General features: G+C 46.8%; 1 protein-coding gene across 1 annotated transcript in view; it reads left to right on the forward strand.

Annotated features, from left to right (window-relative positions):
- Positions 1-22,191, forward strand: part of ANK1 (ankyrin 1) — a 208,456-nt gene that overhangs the window by 107,944 nt on the left and 78,321 nt on the right. The window contains exon 2 of the mRNA XM_008143869.3: positions 3,939-4,040. Coding sequence (XP_008142091.2) covers positions 3,939-4,040 — 102 coding nt within the window. The remainder of the gene's footprint in view (positions 1-3,938; positions 4,041-22,191) is intronic.

The following is a 22,191-nucleotide window of genomic DNA, read 5'->3' on the forward strand; positions in this document are numbered from 1 at the left end:
GTGATCCACAATTCACGGGTGAGGTACCCTGAGGATCCTGCTCATGTCCTGACTGCTCCATGCCTAGAGAAGCCCAAAGAGAAAATGAAAAAGTCTTAGCCATGTAACTTCATTTCTAACTGTCTAGGTGACCTTAGTCAGTCACATTATTTTTGCCATCAGTTTTATCATCAGCAAAAGGAAGGACTGGGACAAGATGATTCTTTTGTAGAGGCCTGTTTTGGCCTTGACACAGGGCTCAGGGGTCAGAGCTGGGATCTGTGGAGACCCTTTCTCTGCCATGGATTAACCGTTTGATTGGCAAAGGCATGTGGCCCCACCCCAGGCCCTACACTCTGTCAGGGTTGTCTAGACACCCTCAGGTTTGAAATTGCTGAGAATACACCTCAGGGTCAAGGGCCTGGAAAGGCATAGGCTTTAGTCAGGACTGATTTCTTGACTGTTAACTAACTGTAGATCTTCATAGAAGTTGTTAACCTGTCCTCAGTTTCATCACCTCTAGAATGGGCATAATAATTATACCTACCTCACCAGTTGTGATGAGGATTGAAAGACATTGTTAATACACTTGCCCCAAGACTGGCAATAGTGTTATAACTTCATCATTATATCATACAAACTGTGGAAACTGTTTAACCCTCTTCAGCCTAGTGGAGGTCGGGTTTCCCTTACCCTCTCTTTATCTGTGTGTCTGTCTGTTGTAAATACAGTATTCTCCTTCATTTCCTAGCTTCAGGGCTGTGAACAGTCAAGCAGTATCATTAATAGATATTGCATCTATGTTTACCCACAGTTCTCAGGTTTTCATCCCAAATCCTATTATTGTGCTGCAGAAGATAGTTTGGTAGGTGGGATAGATGGGAGATATGTCCCTCTCGCACTTTCATTCTTGGGGAATAATATAGTATTTTCCCTAATAGTTGGATATACATACTAGTTGATACACACACACACACACACACACACACACACATCCTATTGACAGAATTTCTGAATTAGCAGGCACAACCAGACGTTTTTCTGAGAGACTAAACCTTGAGTCTGATTTCTCTGGGAAGCCAATGGATTGATCCTCATTTCTGAAATATTTCCTCCACCACAGATAACCTTGCTGAGGAACCTGGGGACATTAAGTGCCCTGTGTTTTGGACCAAGGGAGGTCTTGGCCTAGTAGATACTTCATGTTTTGAAGGATTCAAAAGAGGTAGAAGATTTGGTCCCTGCCCCAAGAAGCAAACAACTTGGCTGGGGAGACAAGATGTGCATAAGTCAAATCACTTGGGAAAGATGTATTTAAAATACATTAAAAAAATAAAAAAACAATCTCCCATTTCTAGATTTCAAGATGGTCAATATTGAGTATCCAAGGACAACATCACAGAAGAGATGGGAGTTGTGTGCACCTTGAAGAAGGGAAAGGTTGGAATTGTCAAATGAGAGTGGCAGAGGGCTTCAGGGCCCTGGGAATAATCAGGGTGCAGCCCTGGAGGCAGAGAGATGGGGGTCCGGGAGGGGGTCCGGGGGGGCAGGGAGGGCAGTGAGATCCCAGTGTGCCTACATTGTGAACAGGCAGATGCAGAGCTTCTGGGAAGGGGTGGGGGAGGCAGAGGAAGGAATCGGATCTTCTAGAGCAGGGTGTAGGCCTGAGATGGCTGGTGGGGAGGGCAGGGCAGCCCTCGCTGTGAAGGGGTATCTGTAATCTCTTCTGCCCCATGTTGACGGTTTAATTGGCAAAGGCATGAACCCGGGCTTTTAATTGTAGAATCCTGGGACTGTTGGCTGTAGATTTGAGGCTTCTGTGTTTCGGGATGATCATCATTAGCATGTGTATGAGTTTCCTGTGGCTGCTGTCATAAATCACCACAAATGTAGTGGCTTAAAACAACAGAAATGTATTCTCTCACCGCCTTGGTGGCTACAAGTCTGAAATCAAGGTAGGGGGAGGGCGTGCTCCCTCTGGAGGCTTTCAGGAGGAGTCTGTTCTTTGCCTCTCCCAACTTCTGCTGGCTGCTGGCTTCCTTGGCTTGTGGCCGCATCACTTCTGTCTCTGCCTCTGTCTTTCCATCACCTTCTCCTCTGTGTATCTTCTCTGCTGTGGGTTTCTTTTCTTTTCTTTTCTTTTTTTTGAATCCTCACCCAAAGATATGTTTTTACTGATTTGAGGGGGTAGGCGGGGGGGGGGGGGGGGGGAGGAAGAGGGAGAGAGAGAGAGAGAGAAACATCAATGTGGGAAAGAAAAATTGACCAGTTGCCTCCTGGATGTTCTATACTCGACTGGGGATAGAACCCGCAACCTTTTGATGTATATGGGCCTGCTCCAACCAACTGAATCACCCAGCCAGGCCTCTGCTGTTTTTGTTTTTGTTGTATGTGGGATTTTTTTGGTAATTTTTATTATTTTTTATTGAATTTATTGGGTTGACATTAGTTAATAAAATGATACAAGTTTCAAGTGTTCTATAATCTGCTGTTTCTTATAAGGATACTTGCTGTCGGATTTAGGGCTAACCTAGGTAATCTAGGGCCATTTCACCCCAAGACACATAACTGAATTACATCTGCAAAAACTCTTTTTCCAAATAAGTGACATTCACAGGTTCCAGGGATTAGGGTGCAGACATATCTTTTGGGGACCACCATTTAGCCCATTAGAACATGCTTGCTAAGGAGGGAGCATGAAGGAAGGAGACAGAGTGCCCCAAGGGGAGAAGGCGCCATGAGGCATGGCTGGGTCGTCTGGGGGAGAGGCACACACCTGTGGCCTGTCACATGACAATCTTACCTGTCAAACTCTACCTGAGTAGGCACATGTGCTAAGCACTGTGCTGGTATAATAATTATGATAATATGTATTATTCCTTTTAGCTTCACAGCTGACATAATAATGGTAACAGCACATATTATTTCCTGTTAGCTTCACAGCCAGGGTATGAGGAAGGCCTTACCCTCCTGGCTTACAGATAAGGAAACAGGAGGCGCCTGAGAACAGAGGGCCGAGCGACACGCAGGGGAGCTGCTCGGAGCCACCTCGCCCCTTCCAGTCCTGTGCTCTCCCACCACACTTGTCTGCCTTCGTCAGCTTTGGTTGTCCCCAGTGCTCACTCTCCCTGGCTGTCACTCATCCTTGATACAAACAGGTGTTCCTGGGAGCAGCATCCTGAAAGGTTGGTGGAGGTGGCTGAGCGACAGCAATGGAACCAAAGTGCTTTGCGCTCATTCAGGTTGAGCGGCACCTGCGAGTTAGAGCTCACATGATGCTGGCAGCTGGGCAGGGAGGTCGAGTTCCCTGGTCTCAGAGCCAGACTGCCTGCTGCGGAGCCCCGGCTGTGCCTCTGACTGCTGGGGGACCCTGCACCCGTCATTTCAGCTCTCTGTGCCTTGGTTCCCTCATCTGTTAAGTGGGGACCACAGTAGGACGTACCTTGGGTGTTTTGAATAAGGATTAAATGCGTGCGTATATGCGTGTGTGTAAATATATATTACGTGTAAAGTGATCGTAATGGTTCTTAGTGCACAGTAAGTGCTATGTGCTGTGTACTTAAAAAAGAAACCCACCAAATAACAGTGGAGAGCGCGTGTTTGGTGCCCGTGGGGCCTGCATCTGTGACTCGCTGGGCAGGGGCTACGTGATATAGCCTCCTTAGCAAGGGCAGAGAGCCCTTGGAGACATCAAAGCAGTAAGGTGCCAGGCTGTGCTGAGCATGCAGCTTCGAATGGAGTCCCCTCGCAACGGCTGGAGCCGCCTGCGTCCTGGCCAAGGGGCTCTGGAACCCGCATCACACTTGGGTACTACAGTGGGCACCACAGTGTCGTAACCGGAGGGTGCAAAGCTGCCTGCCCCCGTGACCTCGGCCCTTTCTCGCAGCCCTGAGCTTGAGTGGGATCGTGCGGTTGTTACCACGCAGAACACACTCACAGCCCGTTCTCTCTCCTCACAGGGCGATGCTGCTACCAGCTTTCTCAGGGCAGCAAGATCAGGGAACTTGGATAAAGCTTTGGATTACCTGCAGAATGGGGTAGACATTAACACCTGCAACCAGGTAAGCGGGATGGGGACAGGCATGTGGTCTCTGAAGCGGGGCTCTTGCCTGATGCCACTCCCCGAGAGTTTTAATCCGCTTCTGTTAACCTTTTGCCGAGGCCTCAGAAATCCCCAAGGGCTTCCGCCTGCTGAAGGCCCTCGCCTGGCTGCTCACATCCCTGCCCCAGGGCAGGGCCCCACGGAGCAGGGCTGACGCCTAAACGGTGTGGGCTGGCCCTGAGCTCCATCCCCTGCCGCCTCTTCCCTTAGAAGTTGCCGTTGGTCCCTGCTGTGGCCTTAGAACATGTGGCCTTTGAAAGTGGGCAGGAGGAAGGGCTTTGGAGGATGTTGAGTCAGTGGTGACATGACATCTCCTTTGTCAGCAGCAGCCTTTGAGGATTCTCTGCAGGCTGGAAGGAAGTAGTGAAGCGGTCTCGCCCACAGGCTGTTGACAAAGGCGAGCCTGGCTCGGGCTGAGAACCAATGCGGCTTAAACATTAGCTTCTCTGGAGGTTTCTGCCGATAAGACCCAGAGTCTTGTTTTCTGGAGGGCGTGCTGAGGAAGCTGAGTTTACGCCGAGGGACTGGCTGGAGGGCAGGGTCAGACCACGACGGAGGAATTGGCCGAATAGAGAGGAAATAAACCCCTAGCATGAGAACAGGGTGCGGCCTGGGCTTGTGGATTGGGTGGCATTTGTTTATTTTTGCCAGCCGATTACGTTGTCCAGGTGCACATGCTAATGCAGTTTCTAATTTAGAATAAATTTACTCATTGTGACTTTTATTTTTTTATTTTATTGATTTTTTACAGAGAGGAAGAGAGAGGGATAGAGAGTTAGAAACATCGATCAGCTGCCTCTTGCACACCCCCTACTGGGGATATGCCCGCAACTAAGGTACATGCCCTTGACGGGAATCGAACCTGGGACCCTTGAGTCCGCAGGCCGACGCTCTATCCACTGAGCCAAACCGGTTTCGGCAGTGACTTTTCTTTTCTTTTCTTTTTTTATTTTTTTACACCATTTAAACCATATAAAGATTGTTTTAAATGATGCTGAAATACGCATAACTTAGAATTTACCGTTTTAACTGTTGTTAGTGTACGGTTGCGTGGCATTAAGCACATTCATAGAGTGGTACAACCATCCCCACCCTCCACCCACAGAACTCTTTCGTCTTGCAAAACTGAACCTCTGCACCCATTAGGCAGTAGTGCCCCATTCCTGCCTCTCCCCAGCCCCTGGCAAGCAGTCTACTGTCTGTCTATGAGCCTGACTTCTCTAAGCATCTCATGTGAGTGGAGGCATGCAGTATTTGTCCTTGTGCGACTGGCTTATTTCAGGTAGCCTAATGCCCTCCAGGTTCATCCATGTCGCAGCGGGCTGGATGATTTTTACAGGCCAGCGGGGCAAATGCCCGGAACACACGCTCACTTTTCCACTGGCGTATGCCTCTGCCTCCGCTCCCCTCCCCGCCCCCTCCCTCTTGCTTAAAATGCAAAATACCACTTGCTTTCTCTTCCAGGGCCAAGACCCCATTTGGATTCAGTTGGTCTCCTGTGGAGTAAATTCACAGCTAAAAGATCAGAGCGGGTGGTATGTGATGGGAAACAGAAGTAGGTGTGTGATAGGAGGCAGACGCCCGTGGCAGTGAACTTCAGAGGGGAGGTGAAGCGTGTGGACTGCACTTCAGGTCGAAAACTGGATGAGGAGGAGGAAAGCCCTCCTCCTCTTCTTTCGTCCCTCTGTCCAAATAGACAATATTTGGATAAGGACATGTCTCACCAACATGCAGAGCTGAAGGTTGGCCTTTGGATAGCAGACTGAAACTCTGAACCCGTTTCTTTCGTGGGAAGAGGCAGTAGGAGTCAAATATGGGGCAGAGTGAGAGTCCTGGAGTGACTTAGGGGAGGGGTCCCAGGGACCCCTTGCACAGTACCCCAGAAACAGCTGGAGGTCCTGTTGTCCCTACTCCCTTCCCCCGCCAGGGGAGGGAATTGGTCTCTCTCCCCAGGGGGATGTATTTCTGGTGCCAGAGGCCAGGCCTGAGGCTTCCTCTGTGTAGCTCAGAGCTGCAGAAACCCAGTGCACGCTCTTCTGCAGTGCAGTTTCCGGCCGGGGAGCTCCGAGCCTCAGAGGCCTTCCAAGGGTTAAGATGCCAGCTCTCAAAGGAATCCATTTAGCAGAAATGGGGACAACCGAACGCTCATAAGCCTTGAGCCAGGGCTCATTTTCGGTGTGAAATTGGAAGATTTTGATGACACCCGAGCAGCGGCTTTGTCCTGATTGGCCTTCCCTGGGTGAGCCCTGAGCGTAGCTGGCTTGTCCCTCTGCCGTCTCTCCTCAGAGCACTTCAGGGCAACCAGGCATTATTTGCACTTTATTGACACCACTTTCTATCGATCGATCGGCTCGGTGCCAGTGACAGGTCACGCTTGGCCCTGCTAGAGACTGAGGGGAGGCTCTGGCCTCAGCCTGGAGACTGCAGTCCTGGCTCGGACCAGCCTTTTCTCTCAAAGAGCAGAAGGCTGCGAGCAAGGCAGTGAAGGTCAGAGGGGGTAAAAGGAAGGTTTCGCCCTAGAGCAGAGCCCCTGGCTGCTGGCTTAGACCCGGCTCCCCAGATCCTGGCCCTGTTGGTCTTTGTCTAGTTCCGTGACTGTGCAGGGGCAGGGAGCTGCCGATGGGCTGCCCCCGGGGACTGCCAGCGTTGCCCGAGCCTCATTCTGGTTTTACAGGGCATTATGGCTTTTGCTCTTGAGTGGAGAGTATGGGTGATATGGGGGAGGGACTATAGCAGCTGAACTTATGCCCTCATTACACACATTAGCGCACCCATCGGGACAGTGCTGCTGCTGGGTAATGTTCACAGGGCTCGCCTCCTAATGGCTCCAGCGCCTTCTTCTCTTTAAAAACATCCACTCGTTGTTTTGGGAAGATTAAAAACAGGCTCTTGTCCTGGGGTCATGGCTTGAGAATGTGTTTTGCTTGAATCTTTTGAGCTGGTGGACTGTGACAGCAGCAATACAGCAAATGCTGATCCTTATGTAAGTAACACACTTTCAAATAGTATGTTTTGTGGAAAGAATGTATGCTGCTTGCCATAATAGGAAGTAATTACTCTAAGTAGTGTGAAAAGAGGAACTCGGCTTATGTAAGAGACATCTGAATATTCAGGGCAGTTTCCTTATTGCATAGATTGTGTCTACTCATTTTTACGATCATCATCCTTACTATACGTAGAAAAAAGAACAAGTTCACACATAAGGACACACATGTACATATGCACACACCAAGATCTTTATAGGAATGCTGGATTCTTTCATTTATTCAAGCATTGCTCACGCTTTAGACCCATTGTCTTTAGCCAATGTCTTCCTGTGCATTTCCACCTGATGTGGAGTGCTGAGCTTTAGGGATTTCATAGTAAAAAAAAAAGTTCTGTCTTCATCTTCTCGGAACTGTAGTTCATTGGTGATGAGAACTATCAATCAAATAGCCACATAAATAGATATGCAAACCAAACTATATTAGGCACCGTGAAGGAAAGGCATAGGATTTTATGAGACTACTAGAGGCCCAGTGCACGAAATTCGTGCATGTTGCTGGGGGGTGGGGGTGGGGAGTCCCTCAGCCTGGCCTGCACTCTCTCCAATCCGGGACCCCTCAGGGGATGTCCAACTGCCGATTTAGGCCCGATCCTACAGTCGGACATCCCTCTTGCAATCCGGGACCACGGGCTCCTAACCACTTGCCCGCCTGCCTGATCACCCCTAACTGCCTTTGCCTGCCAGCCTGATCGCCCCCAACAGCCCTCCCCTGCCGGCCTGATCACCCCCAACTGCTCTCCCTTGCCAGCCTGATCGCCCCTAACCGCTTCTGCCTCGGCCCTGCCACCATGGCTTTGTCTGGAAGGATGTCCAGAAGGTCTCCTGGTCTAATTAGCACATTACTCTTTTATTAGTATAGATATGAGAGAGACTTGACCTAGAGTTGGAGGTCAGAGAAGGCTATTGTGTGGAAGAGATAGTTGAGCTAAGGGATGAGTAGGAGTGAGTGAGGTGAAGCAAGGGAAGAGCATTCCAATCATAGAGAATAGGCTGTCCAAAGTCCCTGAGGCAGGGAAAAACTGACAGAGTTTCAGGAAGGCTGAAGTGGCTGTAGTGCAAAGAGCAGAAGGACCAGCTAGGCTGGAGAGTGAGGTTGGGATTGTGCTGGACCTTATATTACAGGCAGGGGCACTCATCACAACAGTCTACAACTGGGACAGCGTGCCCCAGGGCCCAAGCAGTGTGTGTGTGCTTGTTTGTGTGCCTTGTGTTAACCTATAGATGCTGATTGAGAGGAAAGATCTACCGGGCGGAGGGCGGGGGGGGGGGGAGGGGGGGGAGGGAGACAGAGCAGCAGCAGTGAGGGCAACTTAAGAGCTTGAGGCAATGGCTATTGACCAAGAGGAATGGATGTATTTCAGCATTTAACAACCTGTACAGCTGTGTCGGCGTGTCTTGGTAGAATATCCCCTCTGCTTACAGATGTTCACAATTCTGACCTTTATCCTAAGAGCAGAGGGAAGGGAACCGCAGACTGAAGCACAGGAGTGACGTGATCGGAGGTGTGCTTTAAAGGATCACACTGGCTACTGTGTAGAAGGCATATGGAGGGGCCCCGAGGTGGATATGGGGGAGCCAGTTATGAGACTCTTACACTAGCCTGGGAGAGAAGTGTTGGTAGCTTGCATAAAGATTGTGAGTGTGGAGATGAAACAAGGTGAAGAGTCTCAGTGAGGAATTGGAGGGGGGCGGGCAGTGAAGGAGCCCGTAGGGATGACTTCTGAGGTCTGGCTTATTCAGAGATGGAAGCACCATTCACTGAGACCAGGAACACTGGGAGGGGGGCGGGGGGACCCAGTGTGTGGAAACGGGGTGAGGGGATAAGGACAGGGTTGTGTGGAGATCCTCCTAAGGAGTCTTTGAGGCATTGACGTGAAGACTGATATATAGTAAGCAATTGGATGTTTGAGCCTGGAATAGATAAAGATAGAGATTTGGAAGCCATTCAGCATTCGAGGAAGTCAAACGCTGGCGTTGGCTGATGAAAACTGGGATGAGAGCATGCTGAATATAATCCCACCAGTGCCTCTGTGGGATCATTCCATATGTATTTATTAAACACCTGCTCTGTGCCAGGGACTATTCCAGGCACTGAGCAAGACAGACAAAACAGACCAAGTCTGTGCTCTCGTGGCAGTTATATGCTGGTAAAGAAGACAGACATAACCGAGAAAATGAACAAATGTATGTCAGCTAATGAGAGGCACCATGGAGGAGAAAGGTATTTTAGATGAGGTGGTTGAGGAAGGTCTCTCTAAGGGCACGGCTTCTGAGAGACCAAGAGAAGTAAATGAGACCACGCGGTTTCTGGGGAAAAGCATTCCTGGAAGAGGGGAAAGCATGTGCAAAGGCTCTGGGGGCAGGCGTAAGCTTGGTTTGTTTGGGGGGACAACAGGAAGGACAGTGTGGCTGCAGGGGAGTGATTCAGGGGAGAAGCGGTGGGCACGGAGGTGGGAGAAATTTCCAGGGCCAAATCTTGAAGAGCTTAGGGGCCATAGTGAAGACTTGGATTCCACTATAAGGGTGACGGAAAGCCATTGGAAGGTTTTACACAAGAGAGGTTCAGTCTGATGTAAGTTTTTAAATGATCATCCCAGGTGCTGTGTGGAGAATAGACTTGGGGCACAGGGACAGACGCAGGGAGACTGGTCAGGAGGCTGAGGCAGTGGACCAGGTAGATCCAAGTGATGGCTTTGAATAAGTAGGGACACTGGAGGTGGTGAAGCCAGAGGACTTGCCTCCCTGGGTTTGCTGTGTTGTCGCCCTGGCTAGGGCGGTCTCAGCACACACATCACGAGGCTATGTAGGGGCCAGGGTCTCTCTACTCAGCCTGAGACCATGTCATTCTTGCCACTGCAAGAACCATGTACAATGGGATGATTCATTCAAATCTCAGCTCACAATCCATTGTGGAAGACATTTCTGATCCCCAGAGCCTGGAGTCATCTCTGCCTTTGCAATTGATCAGCACCTCTCTTGCAGCTCAATGCAGCATGGGAATGTTGAGCACATGCTACCTGTCCTAGTAGATGCTAAGCCACCTGAAGGTGAAGTCCATGGCTGCTTATTCCTCATGGCACCCAGATTAGGGTCTGTCATAGAGTACATGCTCAAGGTTTGTTTGAATAAATAGCTTCATAATTACGCACATTCCAGTATCAGCTTCGTATGTTCCATTTCCAGAATTATTGCTACATTACTTAATCTAATCAAAATATTTTTCTGGAGGCCATAGCAATTTAAAAAATGCTTTCTGCAGTGAACTAATGGATCTTACACATTTACCAGTTAGCCCCCCCCCCCCCATAAAAAGAGAACAAGAGGAGAATGCTCAGGGGCTCTGTTCTCCTGAACTCCTAGAAATGTTGGGTCAAATGAGATGCTTCACTGGGAACCACCAGCTGTAACTCCAGGAGCAAAAAAAAAACAACCCTTAATTATTTTAGTTTTCTGTTCTATTCTTATAATGCTAGCAAACACAGGCTCACTTGGCCTTCCTCATAAGAACGTTATTTGAGGCTCCAGGAGAACGTTCATGCCAAAAAGAGAAGCCCTGTTGTCTGCAGTGTTGGCATCGGGCGAGCCCTTTGGAGCGTCCCAGGCTCCCCCATCCCTACAGCCTGTCTCATTCTCTCCATAGTACTTATTGCTACCCGACTTAGGATGCATCTGCGTTCCTCTCCATTTTTATTTTTGCCTGCGTCTTTTCCCACTAAAATGCAGGCAGCTCAAGGGGAAAGGGCTTTATTTTATTCAATGCTCTTCTTCAGGATTCTGCCTGGCACATAGTAGGTGCTCATCCATGCAGTCAGTAGATGTTAAGCCTGCCATAACCACTAATGATTAGAGTCTATGTGCTTGACGCGTAGCCCGCGGAGGATTGCTCTAAGCACTACCACTTTTAGGAGTGTTGTGAAATAGTCATTCATAGGATAATGACTCTGAGGTTCTGATTCTGGCACTAGCCCCGCTCGTCAAGTATGTGGCAATGTTTACTGCAGTATCCAGAAGCTCGAGCAGCTGAACATTCACAAAAACATAAGCCACTTCCAGTGCTAAAACACAGCCAGTGAAAGCACGCGAAGCCATGCTAGTCCCACTGACGTTCCCTAAGTTCCCACAGGCACCCACCCCTACCGGGTCCTTGTTGATCTTGAAGGTAAAGGGTTTTGGGCATTTCTAATAAATGGAGCACCTGGAGCAATAGTTTCTGCTGCAGAGTAATCTTTGCTACAGAAACCAAATGCCAAGTCTTTTGATCAGGATTTCTGAGGCTCTGGTGATTGTGATCATTGCTCCCTTTCCAAATTATAGAATCTCAGCGCTTAGAGGTCATGGCATTCAACTCTCTCATTGTGCATCTCAGAAAGCTGAGGTCTAGAGGTTACTTCTGAGTATCATCTGAGCTTTATGTCTCTGGGTTTGATGAGACGGGCTTGAGAAGACCACCTAAAACTTCCTCTGCTCATTTATTTCTTCCACAAACATGTGTGGAGCACTTACAAGGACCGAAGCGCCTTGCTAGAGACTAAATTCATTTATCCCCTGCTCTCAAAGAACTCAGAGGTAGGTAAAGAAGTCCAGCTTGTATACAGAAGGTTACAAACTCAGTGTTGTAAGCGCCATGCAGAACAAGCACAGATAATGTTTTCATTCATGTATCCATTGATTCAACAACTATGTATTCAGCTGCTTGAATATGCCATGTGCTGGCTGCTCAAAGCTGAGTGAGTCCCAGTGCCTGCTCTCTCATCGCTTCTGCTCTGGGGTTAGTGGTTAAAATGTTGATATCGCAGAGAAGGGCTTTGAAGGAAGAGCATGAGTTTGCTGGGTGGAGAATTGGGGAAAGGAAAAGGCAGCAGAAGGAATAGATTGCCAAGGCAGGAGCAGTGAAGTTCACAGACAGCAAAGTAGGGGTAAATGAAATGAAAAAGGGTGAGGATGAAAGGCTACAAAGGTTATGTCAAGGTCAGTGTAGATAGAGAACCTGTTACTTTTCTCTGTCATCTTCTTTCTCTTGGGAACTATTGATAAGTGTAGAAAAGGCATTCAACTACATAGTTTCCTAATTTTACCTATACCCCCAAATTCACACAAAAAGCCTTCCTAATATGATATGTTAATACTAAGCCTTCACTTACTGCCTTGTTGAGGCTCTGGGGTAGCAATGAAGGAGAGAGAAGAGTATATTATTGCAGCCCCCCCACCCCCATGGGAAAGTGGTGGTCCGTGGTGGGGAGTTAAATAAGAGAAACAAATAAATGCCCATGTCTGGTACCATGGGTTCTTCTGAAGTTCTTCCCAGAAAAGGTATTAGTGTGAAAAAGTTGGAACTTAAAAATCTCCATCTCCTGAATTATTTTAAATAGGTAAATTACTTCTGCATTTCAGCAGAAACAAACTGATGTTCATCTTGCTAGTTATAGTGGACAATTTACAGTTTTAAAGTAAGTTGATTGCTTGTCATGAGTCAGGGTGTTTAATAATCACAGATTCCAGTTCTACAGTATCTCTGCTTTCCTGAGCCCTTCCCCAGGCACGACCGCCTTTAGTGCTCACATCACCCTGTGAGGTGGACAGAGCAGAAGCAGGACAAGCGAGGCCAACAAGACTGAGAGGCGGAAGAGCTGAAGAGTCTTCCTGAATTAGAGTCTGAGTCTCGGTCTCCCAACTCCCAGCCTGAGTCTCTACACTGCACCCTACAGGTGGACTTGGGACTTGCAACAGAGCCTTTTATTCCCCTGAGCCACTTCCCTTGAATTGGTTTCCTTTCCCCTTCTTCATGGTGAAGGAAGAGTTAAATGACCAATTCAGTTACACGAAGACGTCCATTTGTAATGACAGTGGGGACATCTCTGGGATCCTAGGGATGAGGAATAGTGTGAAGAGCATCCTCAAGAATGATCTGGAACACACTGCAAGGAAAGTGCACCTCCCCCGCCCCCCGCCCCCCCTTCCCCCACACACACACTCCCCTTTATGGTTTGATTGCTGTCAATTTACAGTGTGGAGACCTGATGTGATATGCCTCTTCCTGGGAGACTAAGAAAGATCGTGCTGTGTGTGTGTGTCAGGCTGTACGAATGTGCATTCAGTTCCGCAGACTCTTAGGAACCAAGCACTGTGTGCCAGGCCCCATGCTACGACCTAAGATACAAAGACGAGATAATAGAACCTGAAAAAGCCTATCCATTGAAAGATGCAGACACAAGGGCAGATAAATGCAATTCCACTTAATAAGGGACCTTGCTAGAGTTATCGTCGAGTGTCATGGGAACATGGTCGAGAGAACAGTTCACTTTTGGGGGGCTGGAAATAGGGTATGGTGTGCCGAAGAGAGAGAAACAGGAAATGTCCCAGAGAAAAATGACATTTGACCTGGGCCTTGGAGGAAGATTTGCCTCGCTTGTTATTAGAGGAAATGTTAAACCCAGTTCCCACTCTTTCTGATTGGAATGGACCACGCATGTACGTTTGCTTGGGATTATTTACATTGGATTGTGAATTCCTTGATACAATTTTTTTTTGGTCATTTTTTACAATAATGTCCCTGATCTTAATTGTTTTGTGATTTTCTTTTAATTTAACAAGAAAATTAATCAATGGTGGTTATTTAAAAATTCATACTATACAGAAATATAGTCTTCTGTAAGTCTTAAGTCTTTCCCTGCACCCCAAATCTCTGTGAACAGTGGGGTGTGAATCTTGTCAGACCTTTTTCTATGCATCTCTACAAGCATATCTTAATTGGTTCCTGGGAGCTGTTACATTGTTTTATTCTGGAATTGTGGAATGAAGAGGAAGCTAGGAGATAGAGCAGTTCTAATACTTTGAAGATACAAAGATTGGAGCCCGGGGAGATGAAGTGAGGAGGACTGGTCAGGAGGACAGTTTAAAGGCCTCGATTCCTTATCTAATGTGCTTTGCCCCAAACCCCACTGCCCTGCTTCTGAAGGTCTGGCTCCTTTTCTCCTTCTAGAGGAATGCCAAGATCTCGGACATAGAAACTGTTTCTAGTCCATAGGAGATATTCTTAGCTGCTGAGCTGAATTTCAAAGTCCCGTTCTCTCATTAACTTGAGCTCACACTTCCTCCTCCAGTCTCCCAAAGGGCCCCAAGCCCTGCAGCTGATCTGCTCTGAGCCCTGGCACTGCGCAGAGCGTGGAGGCTGTGCAGGTTTTTTAACTGAGAGTAGAGAGAAGGTGATCCGGGGTTGATTCATCTCCTCGCACAGCTCCGGAATAGTGTGGGTTCCTTTCTTTTTTTTAAAAATAGACAACGAAAAGGATTAGAGTGTCTTTCCTCCTCATAAAAATATCTAGTAAACTAGGAGTCTTAAGAGCTACCTGGATGGGTCTAAATTTAGATCGCAATAAAACAAAGGAGGGGCAGTGCTTGGGCCCAGTCTTGTTCCTTTCCATCTGCATCACCTCTTTCTTTCCAAGTCCGTCCTTTCCTCTCTGTTTCCTTTCTTACTCTGTTTCCCCCATCCCTGGATAAGAGGCAGGTTGGCAGAGGAGGTAAGTTATGCTTTTCCACCAGGGTTATGGCAGTTGCTCCAGTCCATCTGGCTTCTGATCCATTAGCTCCCAGAATCATATATGTTTAGCAGACCTAGCCCACCCAGCAGCGTCTGGGGAGCCAGCCGTATCTGGGTGAGAAAGAGGCTGCAGGTGGGGTGGCCCCGCAGAACCCGACACCTGCCCTCCGAGAGAGGCTTCCCCATCAGCTGGTTCCCACGTGGGGCTGTAGGCTGCTCTCCTGTCACCGTTTGGAGGCACTCCAGGGTTTTCATCCTGGAATAATCTCTAAACTCCGGTAAGGCTTGCACCTCTTCATTAGACATGAGGCATGTCTGCTCAGCTCCTCACTTTGGCTCTGAGTCCTGAGACAAGCAGAAACCCTGACGGCCACCATCCTCTACTGCCCTAGCCAGAGCCCAGAGGTACACCCTGCCTCTGCCTCTTCCACCACTACTCTCTCCTACCTCCACTTTCTTCTTTAAAAATTTAATTAGTTTCAAACATATAAAAATGTTGCAAGAACAGTACAAAGAACTCCCACATCTCTTTCACCCCTAGATTCTGTTACCATTTTACTGCATTTGTTCTATCTATCTATCTATCTATCTATCTATCTATCTATCTATCTAGAATATATACCAGTGGTCGGCAAACGCATTAGTCAACAGAGCAGCAAACCACGGCTCGCAAGCCTCATGTGGCTCGCGAACCGAAGTTTGCCGACCACTGATATATACTATATATGATGTAATTCCCCATCACCCTAAACATTTCAGTGTGCACCACCCAAAAGTAAGGACACTTTCCCACATAACTATCCTACTAGCCTTCCGATCAGGAAATCAACATTGATTAACACAACCATCCAAGACTCCATTAACATTTGCCAACTGTCCCAACAATGAGAGATTGTTCTCCCTCTCCCTCCCTCCCTCCCTTTCTCCCTCGCTCCATTCTTTCCCCTTCATTCTTCCCCTTTAAACTCTCCTTCTATCTCTATCTCTATCTCTATCTCTATCTCCATCTCCATCTCCATCTCCATCTCTAAGCCTCTCTGTTGCAGGAGTCTATCTAGAACACACGGTACTGAGTTGTCATGTCTCATTAGTTTCCTTCGGTATGAAACACTTCCCCAGCCTTTGCCTGTCTCTCATGTTTATGACAGTCTTCCATTCCGTAATTTGAACCTCAACTGTGTCTGCTGATGTTTCCTTATGACCCAATTAAGGCAGTGCCTTTCTGGTAGGAATACCCCAGAAAGTATGCTCCCTTTCTACCCCTCCTGATATTAACCCTGATCATCTAGTGAAGTTGGTGTCTACCAGGTTTTTCTACTACACAATTACTGATTTTTTTCCCTTTGTAGTTTATCAGTATTTTGTTGGGTGGGGAATATTCTGATGTAATGCCAATACCCTGTTCCTCATCAAATTTCCAGCCACCAGGCATACATTTGTCTTCTACCCGTATTAACTGCCACTATGAGATTCCAAAGAGTGATTCTCCATCTCTGTCATTTATTCTACATTTATTAGCTGGCATTCTACTAAAGGATAAGCTTTTCCTCCTCCCTCCTTGATTCGTTGTGGGTCTCCCTCCCTCCCCCCATTATTTATTTCTACCTGTACAGACTCATGGGTTTTTACTTTATATGTTGGGTAGTAATCTCATATTTTTCATTTTGATGTTCAAAGCTTAATTAAGCCAATAGGAGCCCTTTCAGTCATCTGGCTTCTTTGGTCTTTGATGTGTCTTCAACATTCTTGGAGCATGTTCTTACTTTTTGGCACAGGTTGTCCCAGGGCCGTTTTGTACTTTCCCTGCCCCAACCCTGGATCGGCCATTTTCCCAAGGTTCCTTTCAGTGGAGGATGATATTTAGACACCAAAATCTGGTCACTTGATGTGCCCATTGGTGCCGGTCGCTGCGTGTGCCTGGGTGTACGCACACATCTGTAACTATTTCTACATCTATCTAAGCACATGCATTTTAAACATCCATGGCAGCATGCCAATACTTCCCATTCTAGTCTGACACCTCAGGTTTCTTTCTAGCCTTCCCTCTTTCCAGGTTTGTGAGTCCCTACCAACAGTGAGAAACCTGATTCCTACTAATTTGCATCATCCTGTACGTATTTATTTACAATATCCAAACCACACCAGAATAGCCCTCCTCTTGCTCACACACCAGACATACTTCTGCCCCAGCCTCTGCAGGGAACCCCCTGGTTCACAGCCCTGCTTCCTCAGATGCCCACATCCCTGAGCTGGGAGTGGGAGGGAGGGAAGGAAAGGAAGAGAGGAAAAGGTGGAAAACTCTCATTCACTTTTGATTTCATTTCTGTTTTGGCTGAAAATCTAGTGCAGGCAATTTGGGGAAAGAAATCAAAATTTATATTGGTGTAGTAGTGTTTTTGCTAGCTGCTTAATTCATTTCCTCATCTAGTCAACCCATAGTGATGGTCACTCCCTCTTTCCTTTCTCATCATCTCTTGTTTGTTCATCATCTCCTTTGCCTTCCTTGGTTTCCATGGTCTTTGCCTTTTTTCTTCCCTTATTGTTTCTCTCTTTTCCATCAATTTCAGGATTTGAAAGGATTCAGAAACCTTTCAGTTCTTTTTTTTTTCTTCATAAACTGTGCTTAATTCTTATTTGCTATTCTGTTTCAGGTCTGTAGACTTGCAAATATATAATGTAAGTGGTGTTGCTTCACAAATAGAAACCAATAATAGAGCAAAGCTAGAGGTCACAAAGGTATGGGCTGGTTGTTACTTGGGGAATTAAATGTCTGTAACATAGAGTATGATACTTATCTTCTCTCAGCAGATATAACAAACTAAAAGAGAATCCAGATTGAGTAGCAAAGTGGGAGATTAAATATAAAAACCTACACATTTCCACATATACATCCTCAATCTTCTGATTGGTTCTTTACTGACCACATGGGTAAAGTGAAGTGTCGCATGAAGGCAGAGTTACCTCTCTTTGTTCACTCTTGGGTCCTCAGACTTCTTGGCTTTCTCTGCCACTGCTCTTGGCTTATTCTTTCCAGGACTCTAGTCCTTTCCTTCTCCATTGAAACATTTTTTCCAGTGCTCCCGTGCCTCCGAGACTGGCTAGATAGCAACCAACTAATCTGATAAACTGAACCAGTAACACGGTAGTTTCTGAAGGAAAAGGTCATACTTTCTAATACTCCATTAGCACGTTACCTTTAGCCCTCTGGAAATGCCCTGCTTAACTCAAGAAAGCGGGTAGCGGACTGAAATAATGAGTGTCAGGGCGTAGGGTGGGAGGGGGCAGGTGAGCCTTGAGGTCCTTAGGACACAGCTTGAGGCTGCCAGTCCATGGAGGCTGTGTTTGCAGGTAAAATAAATGCCTGTGAGAACTGCAATGCAAGGGCTGATTGTCTGCCCAAGAATGTAAGCACCAGCTTTTGAAATGTTCTTGCAATTTTCAAAGAGATGTAGGATCTTAGGGTACCACATCCTTGCTATTTGAAACCGTCCTCTGCTGTGGACAGGATAAGAGTTAAATTTCCTATGACATGTCTACTGTATTTGTACATTTAGAAATCAATTAGTGTAATTGGGGCAATCAGATGCTAAACAGAAGAATGATTTGCTGAGAACAAATGTCTGGAATTGTGTATTTTGCCAATGGAATTTCTCACAGTTGGTACAAGAAAATACTCCAAATTAAATCATTCAGGCTGAATATGACTTTTTTCTTCTTTTGAAAAATGTTAAAACAAACACCGCCTGGCTGAGATCGCCTGCGACTCCCACCAGACAGATTGCTTCTCAGGCAAATCCTCTACATTGACATTTTACCTGAAAAAGAGCAAAGGCAGATGAAGAATTCCAGGTGTGTGTGCTTGGCATGAATATTTTTGCCAAAAAAAAAAAAAAAAGGAACCTTAAAGGATTGTCCGCTGTATTAGAACCAGGTGGAATGAGATCATGTGGGGCTAGTTAGCCTCAGAGGCTCAGTGTAAGGAGTATGTAGGAGGTAAAAAGCTTCCAAGAACATTGCTCCCACCCTACGGATGAGAAAAGGCTGGATGTTGTACAAAACTATAATTTTCCCCGATCCTATCAGAGGGCTGCGGTAGTAGGGCCACCAAGTTAACTGGATTCCAAGGAGGGACAAGAGGTCCCTCCAAGGAGAGGGCCACAGTTTCATCTTTGGCAGAGAATAGAAGGAAGAGGTGGTGACCATACAAGCTAAAATCAAAACAAATTCTTAGAGGCCAGTGTGGTCCAGTGTGTCTGTGACAAGATTTTCTCCACAGGCCTCCATGAGGTGCTCATGAGAAATATAGGGATAAGTCAGGATACCAGAGAGAGCCTCCCTTGTTGACTGTGGAGGCGAGAGGCAGAGGCGCACACGAGTATGTGTGTGTGTGTGTGTGTGTGTGTGTGTGTGTGTGTGTGTGTGTGTAACAGACAAAGCTTTGCCCGCTTCTCTAGACTCTCCCTTCATGTGAAGCAAAAGCACACCTTCTCACCTTCAGACCACAGGCAAAAATTCATTCTCCGTGGGATGGAATAGAAACAAACTCCTCTGCCCTGGGGAAGGGAGGAAACAGTCCTGCCCCAGGTCACAGGCAGAGATCCAGGGCTGCCCGGGGAAAGGTAGAGGCAAAACCCTCTACTCCTGGGCAAGGGCAGGAAACAATCCTGAACCAGGATCCTACATCAACAAGGAGACCTTATTCCTCTGTTATTACTGGAGGGAGAGCAATAAACTTCCACCCAAGACCAAGTGTAAAAATAAGGGGAAGGAATGCTAAAACAAACAAAAATAATCCAAATTCCAGGCACACAGCCTGCCCGACTGAAGCTGGACCAGGACTAAAAGGAACTTCTGTACTCCCCCACATGCTCAGCATCTTGTAACAAGGAAGAGCATGCCCCTGTGGGGAGAGGGGCGAGAACATGGAGAAAGACCCCATTTTGAGGCACAGGCATGCAGGGATAGCTGGAAGCTAAGGGGAGACTGAGAACACAGAAAAACCCTGTCACCCAGCTCCTCCTCTAAGCTCAAGGTAACAGCAGCCTACCTCTAGAGGAATTTGAAGACTGTGGTATACTAAAGGTAATAACAAAACCCAGACCTAGGTCAACTCTTGATTAGATTGATTCAGCTCCCCCACCCTTACCCCACCCCCTGCTATACTAAAACTTCACAAAAGAAGAGGCATGTCCATTTCTATGTGTGAATGCTATTTACTTCAGTGTCTATTGCTCTTTCTACACATAATGTCTGGCATGCAATTAAAAATTACAACACACACACATATGAAAAAAAAATTATTGTCAAGAGACAAAACAATCAATAGAATCAGGCTCAGAGACGATCTAGATATTGGAACTATGAGATGGACTTTAAAATAACTCTGATTAATATGTTAAAGGATATAATGGGGAAAGTGGACAACATTCATGAACAGATGGGGAATTTCAGAAGAGAAATAAAAACTATAAGAAAGAGTCAAACAAATTGCTAGAACTAAAATAAAACCACTTCCTTGGTGATGAGGAATTTCTTCAAAAGCTCATAGCTGAGGAAAGAATCAAAAAATTTGAAAATAAGTCAATATAAATGATCAAAATTGAAACAAAATATAAAAAAGAGTGGGGAAAGAAATGTAGAACAGAGCAGCCAAGAACTGTGGGACACTATCACATAGTCTAATATCTGTAATTGGAGACCCAGAAGGAGGCATCTTTAGGAAGAGGAATCTGACAAGCTGGTGTTTTTCTGAGAAAGGCATGTGGTTAAAAAATGGCCACAAGTAATTTTCACTTTGCTCCCCTGCTTCCAATTTAGCTGAAGCATTTACTCTCATATTCCTCTACCTCCTTCTTGCTTATCCTCCAATTATTTGGGGGGAAGATATGTGTGGTTCCATGTCCCCTTAGCCCCCGCCAGCAGTCTGTCTGCCATTTGGTGTCAAGAGGAATGGCTGTGAAGGTTACTAGTATATAGCGTAGATGAAAAGATACAAAGCAAGACTCAGCAGCCTGCCTTTTAACAAACAACTTAATTTAACTAAAACAGGACACATGGATCCTGGCTTTGAAGGGGTGCCACATTATAGTTCACCTTCTGTTTATAGTTATAGCTAAGAGCAAATAGCTCACAGAGCTTGTACCCCTGTCCCCCTTCTTATTTTAGCAATAAAAAATTCGCTTAAAAAATAAAGCATTAAATAGAGTATTTATCCCTGAAACACTCCTTTGGTACCATAAGTGGTCTCCTGTATAGACCAGCTATGCATCAAATAAGATAATTGTACAAGCCCCTCTGTGTACATGTGCAGTATGTTAGTTTTCAGGCATTCTGTGGTGTCGGCTACTGGATGGTGGTCAGCCAGCTTCCTGCTGAGGCCAGTTGCTGGAGAAAACTCGCTACAGTAGGTTGGGATGCTGGGCATCCCTTGAATTCAGATGCCTCCTGGAAGAAAGAGGAAGGCACTTGATGAGGCTGGGAGCATAGTTTCTAAAATTTTACCTGGTGGGTTTAGAATCTAAACTCGGGCATGGCTTCGCATGTTGCCACTGTTCATGAACTTGCAGCCCTGGCTGTGTAGAGGCTGCCTCGTACAGCCTCCGCGAAGCTTTCCCGAGCTCCTTGACAGAGCAGCTTCTTTCTCCTCTGTGCGACTTCTAGGCTTATGCGTGCCATCTGGGGCATTTTCACATGGTTTTGCATTTATTTTTAATGCATCTGTTTCCTCTACTAAAGTGAGTTCTTTAAAGCTAAGAGTTTGTGTTTTATTCATCTCTAGCCTGGTGCCAGGCACAGAAGCAGATTCTCAGTAAACATTTGCTGAATCAGACAGAGGAAATGCTCAGCATGAGGTGCCTGCTGTGACTACACTGTAGTTGAGACAGATGTTTGTCATAACCGTGCTCCTGTGTGACTGTCTGCATCAAATCCCTGGGCCTTACACACCTGTCGTAGCTGGGCCAAGGTGGGCTCGTTCTGTGGCTCTGATGAGGCCGTTGGATTCAGATCACCACAGTCAGACTTGAAAGTAACTGAGGGTGACTCTGTTGAAAACAAACGAGTGAAAAATAAAGTGAGAACATTTTAAAACCATAAAGAAGAAAGAGAACATTGAGCCAGGACCGGATGGGAGCTGAGTGAAACTGTGAGAGATGCAGCTGCCTGGTAATAAAAAGGGGGAAACATGCTTTCATCATCTGATAAAAAGAAACATACCTGTTCCTGAGTCGGGGGGTGGGGGGGGACCCCAACCCTCTTTTTTCCTGGGAAATCCAGCTTGGTTCTATATGTGGCTGTGCCCTATAAAGGCTGTGTGACCTTAGCTAATCATTTGACTACTTTGGTCCTTGATTCCCCAGCATCCAGGGCCTCTAATACTCCTTTCTCTCTAGCATGCTCTGCATAGACTGTCTGTCTAGAATCCCCTGAGTGAGATCCTGACACTGGCTCCAGATACCAGGGCCAGCCTCCCGAAGCAGTAGCAGTAAACTGGAGGTGCTTTCCTTCTAGATTTGCCAGTCTCCC

Source organism: Eptesicus fuscus, chromosome 8 (genome assembly GCF_027574615.1).
Source record: "Eptesicus fuscus isolate TK198812 chromosome 8, DD_ASM_mEF_20220401, whole genome shotgun sequence".
Taxonomy (NCBI): domain Eukaryota; kingdom Metazoa; phylum Chordata; class Mammalia; order Chiroptera; family Vespertilionidae; genus Eptesicus; species Eptesicus fuscus.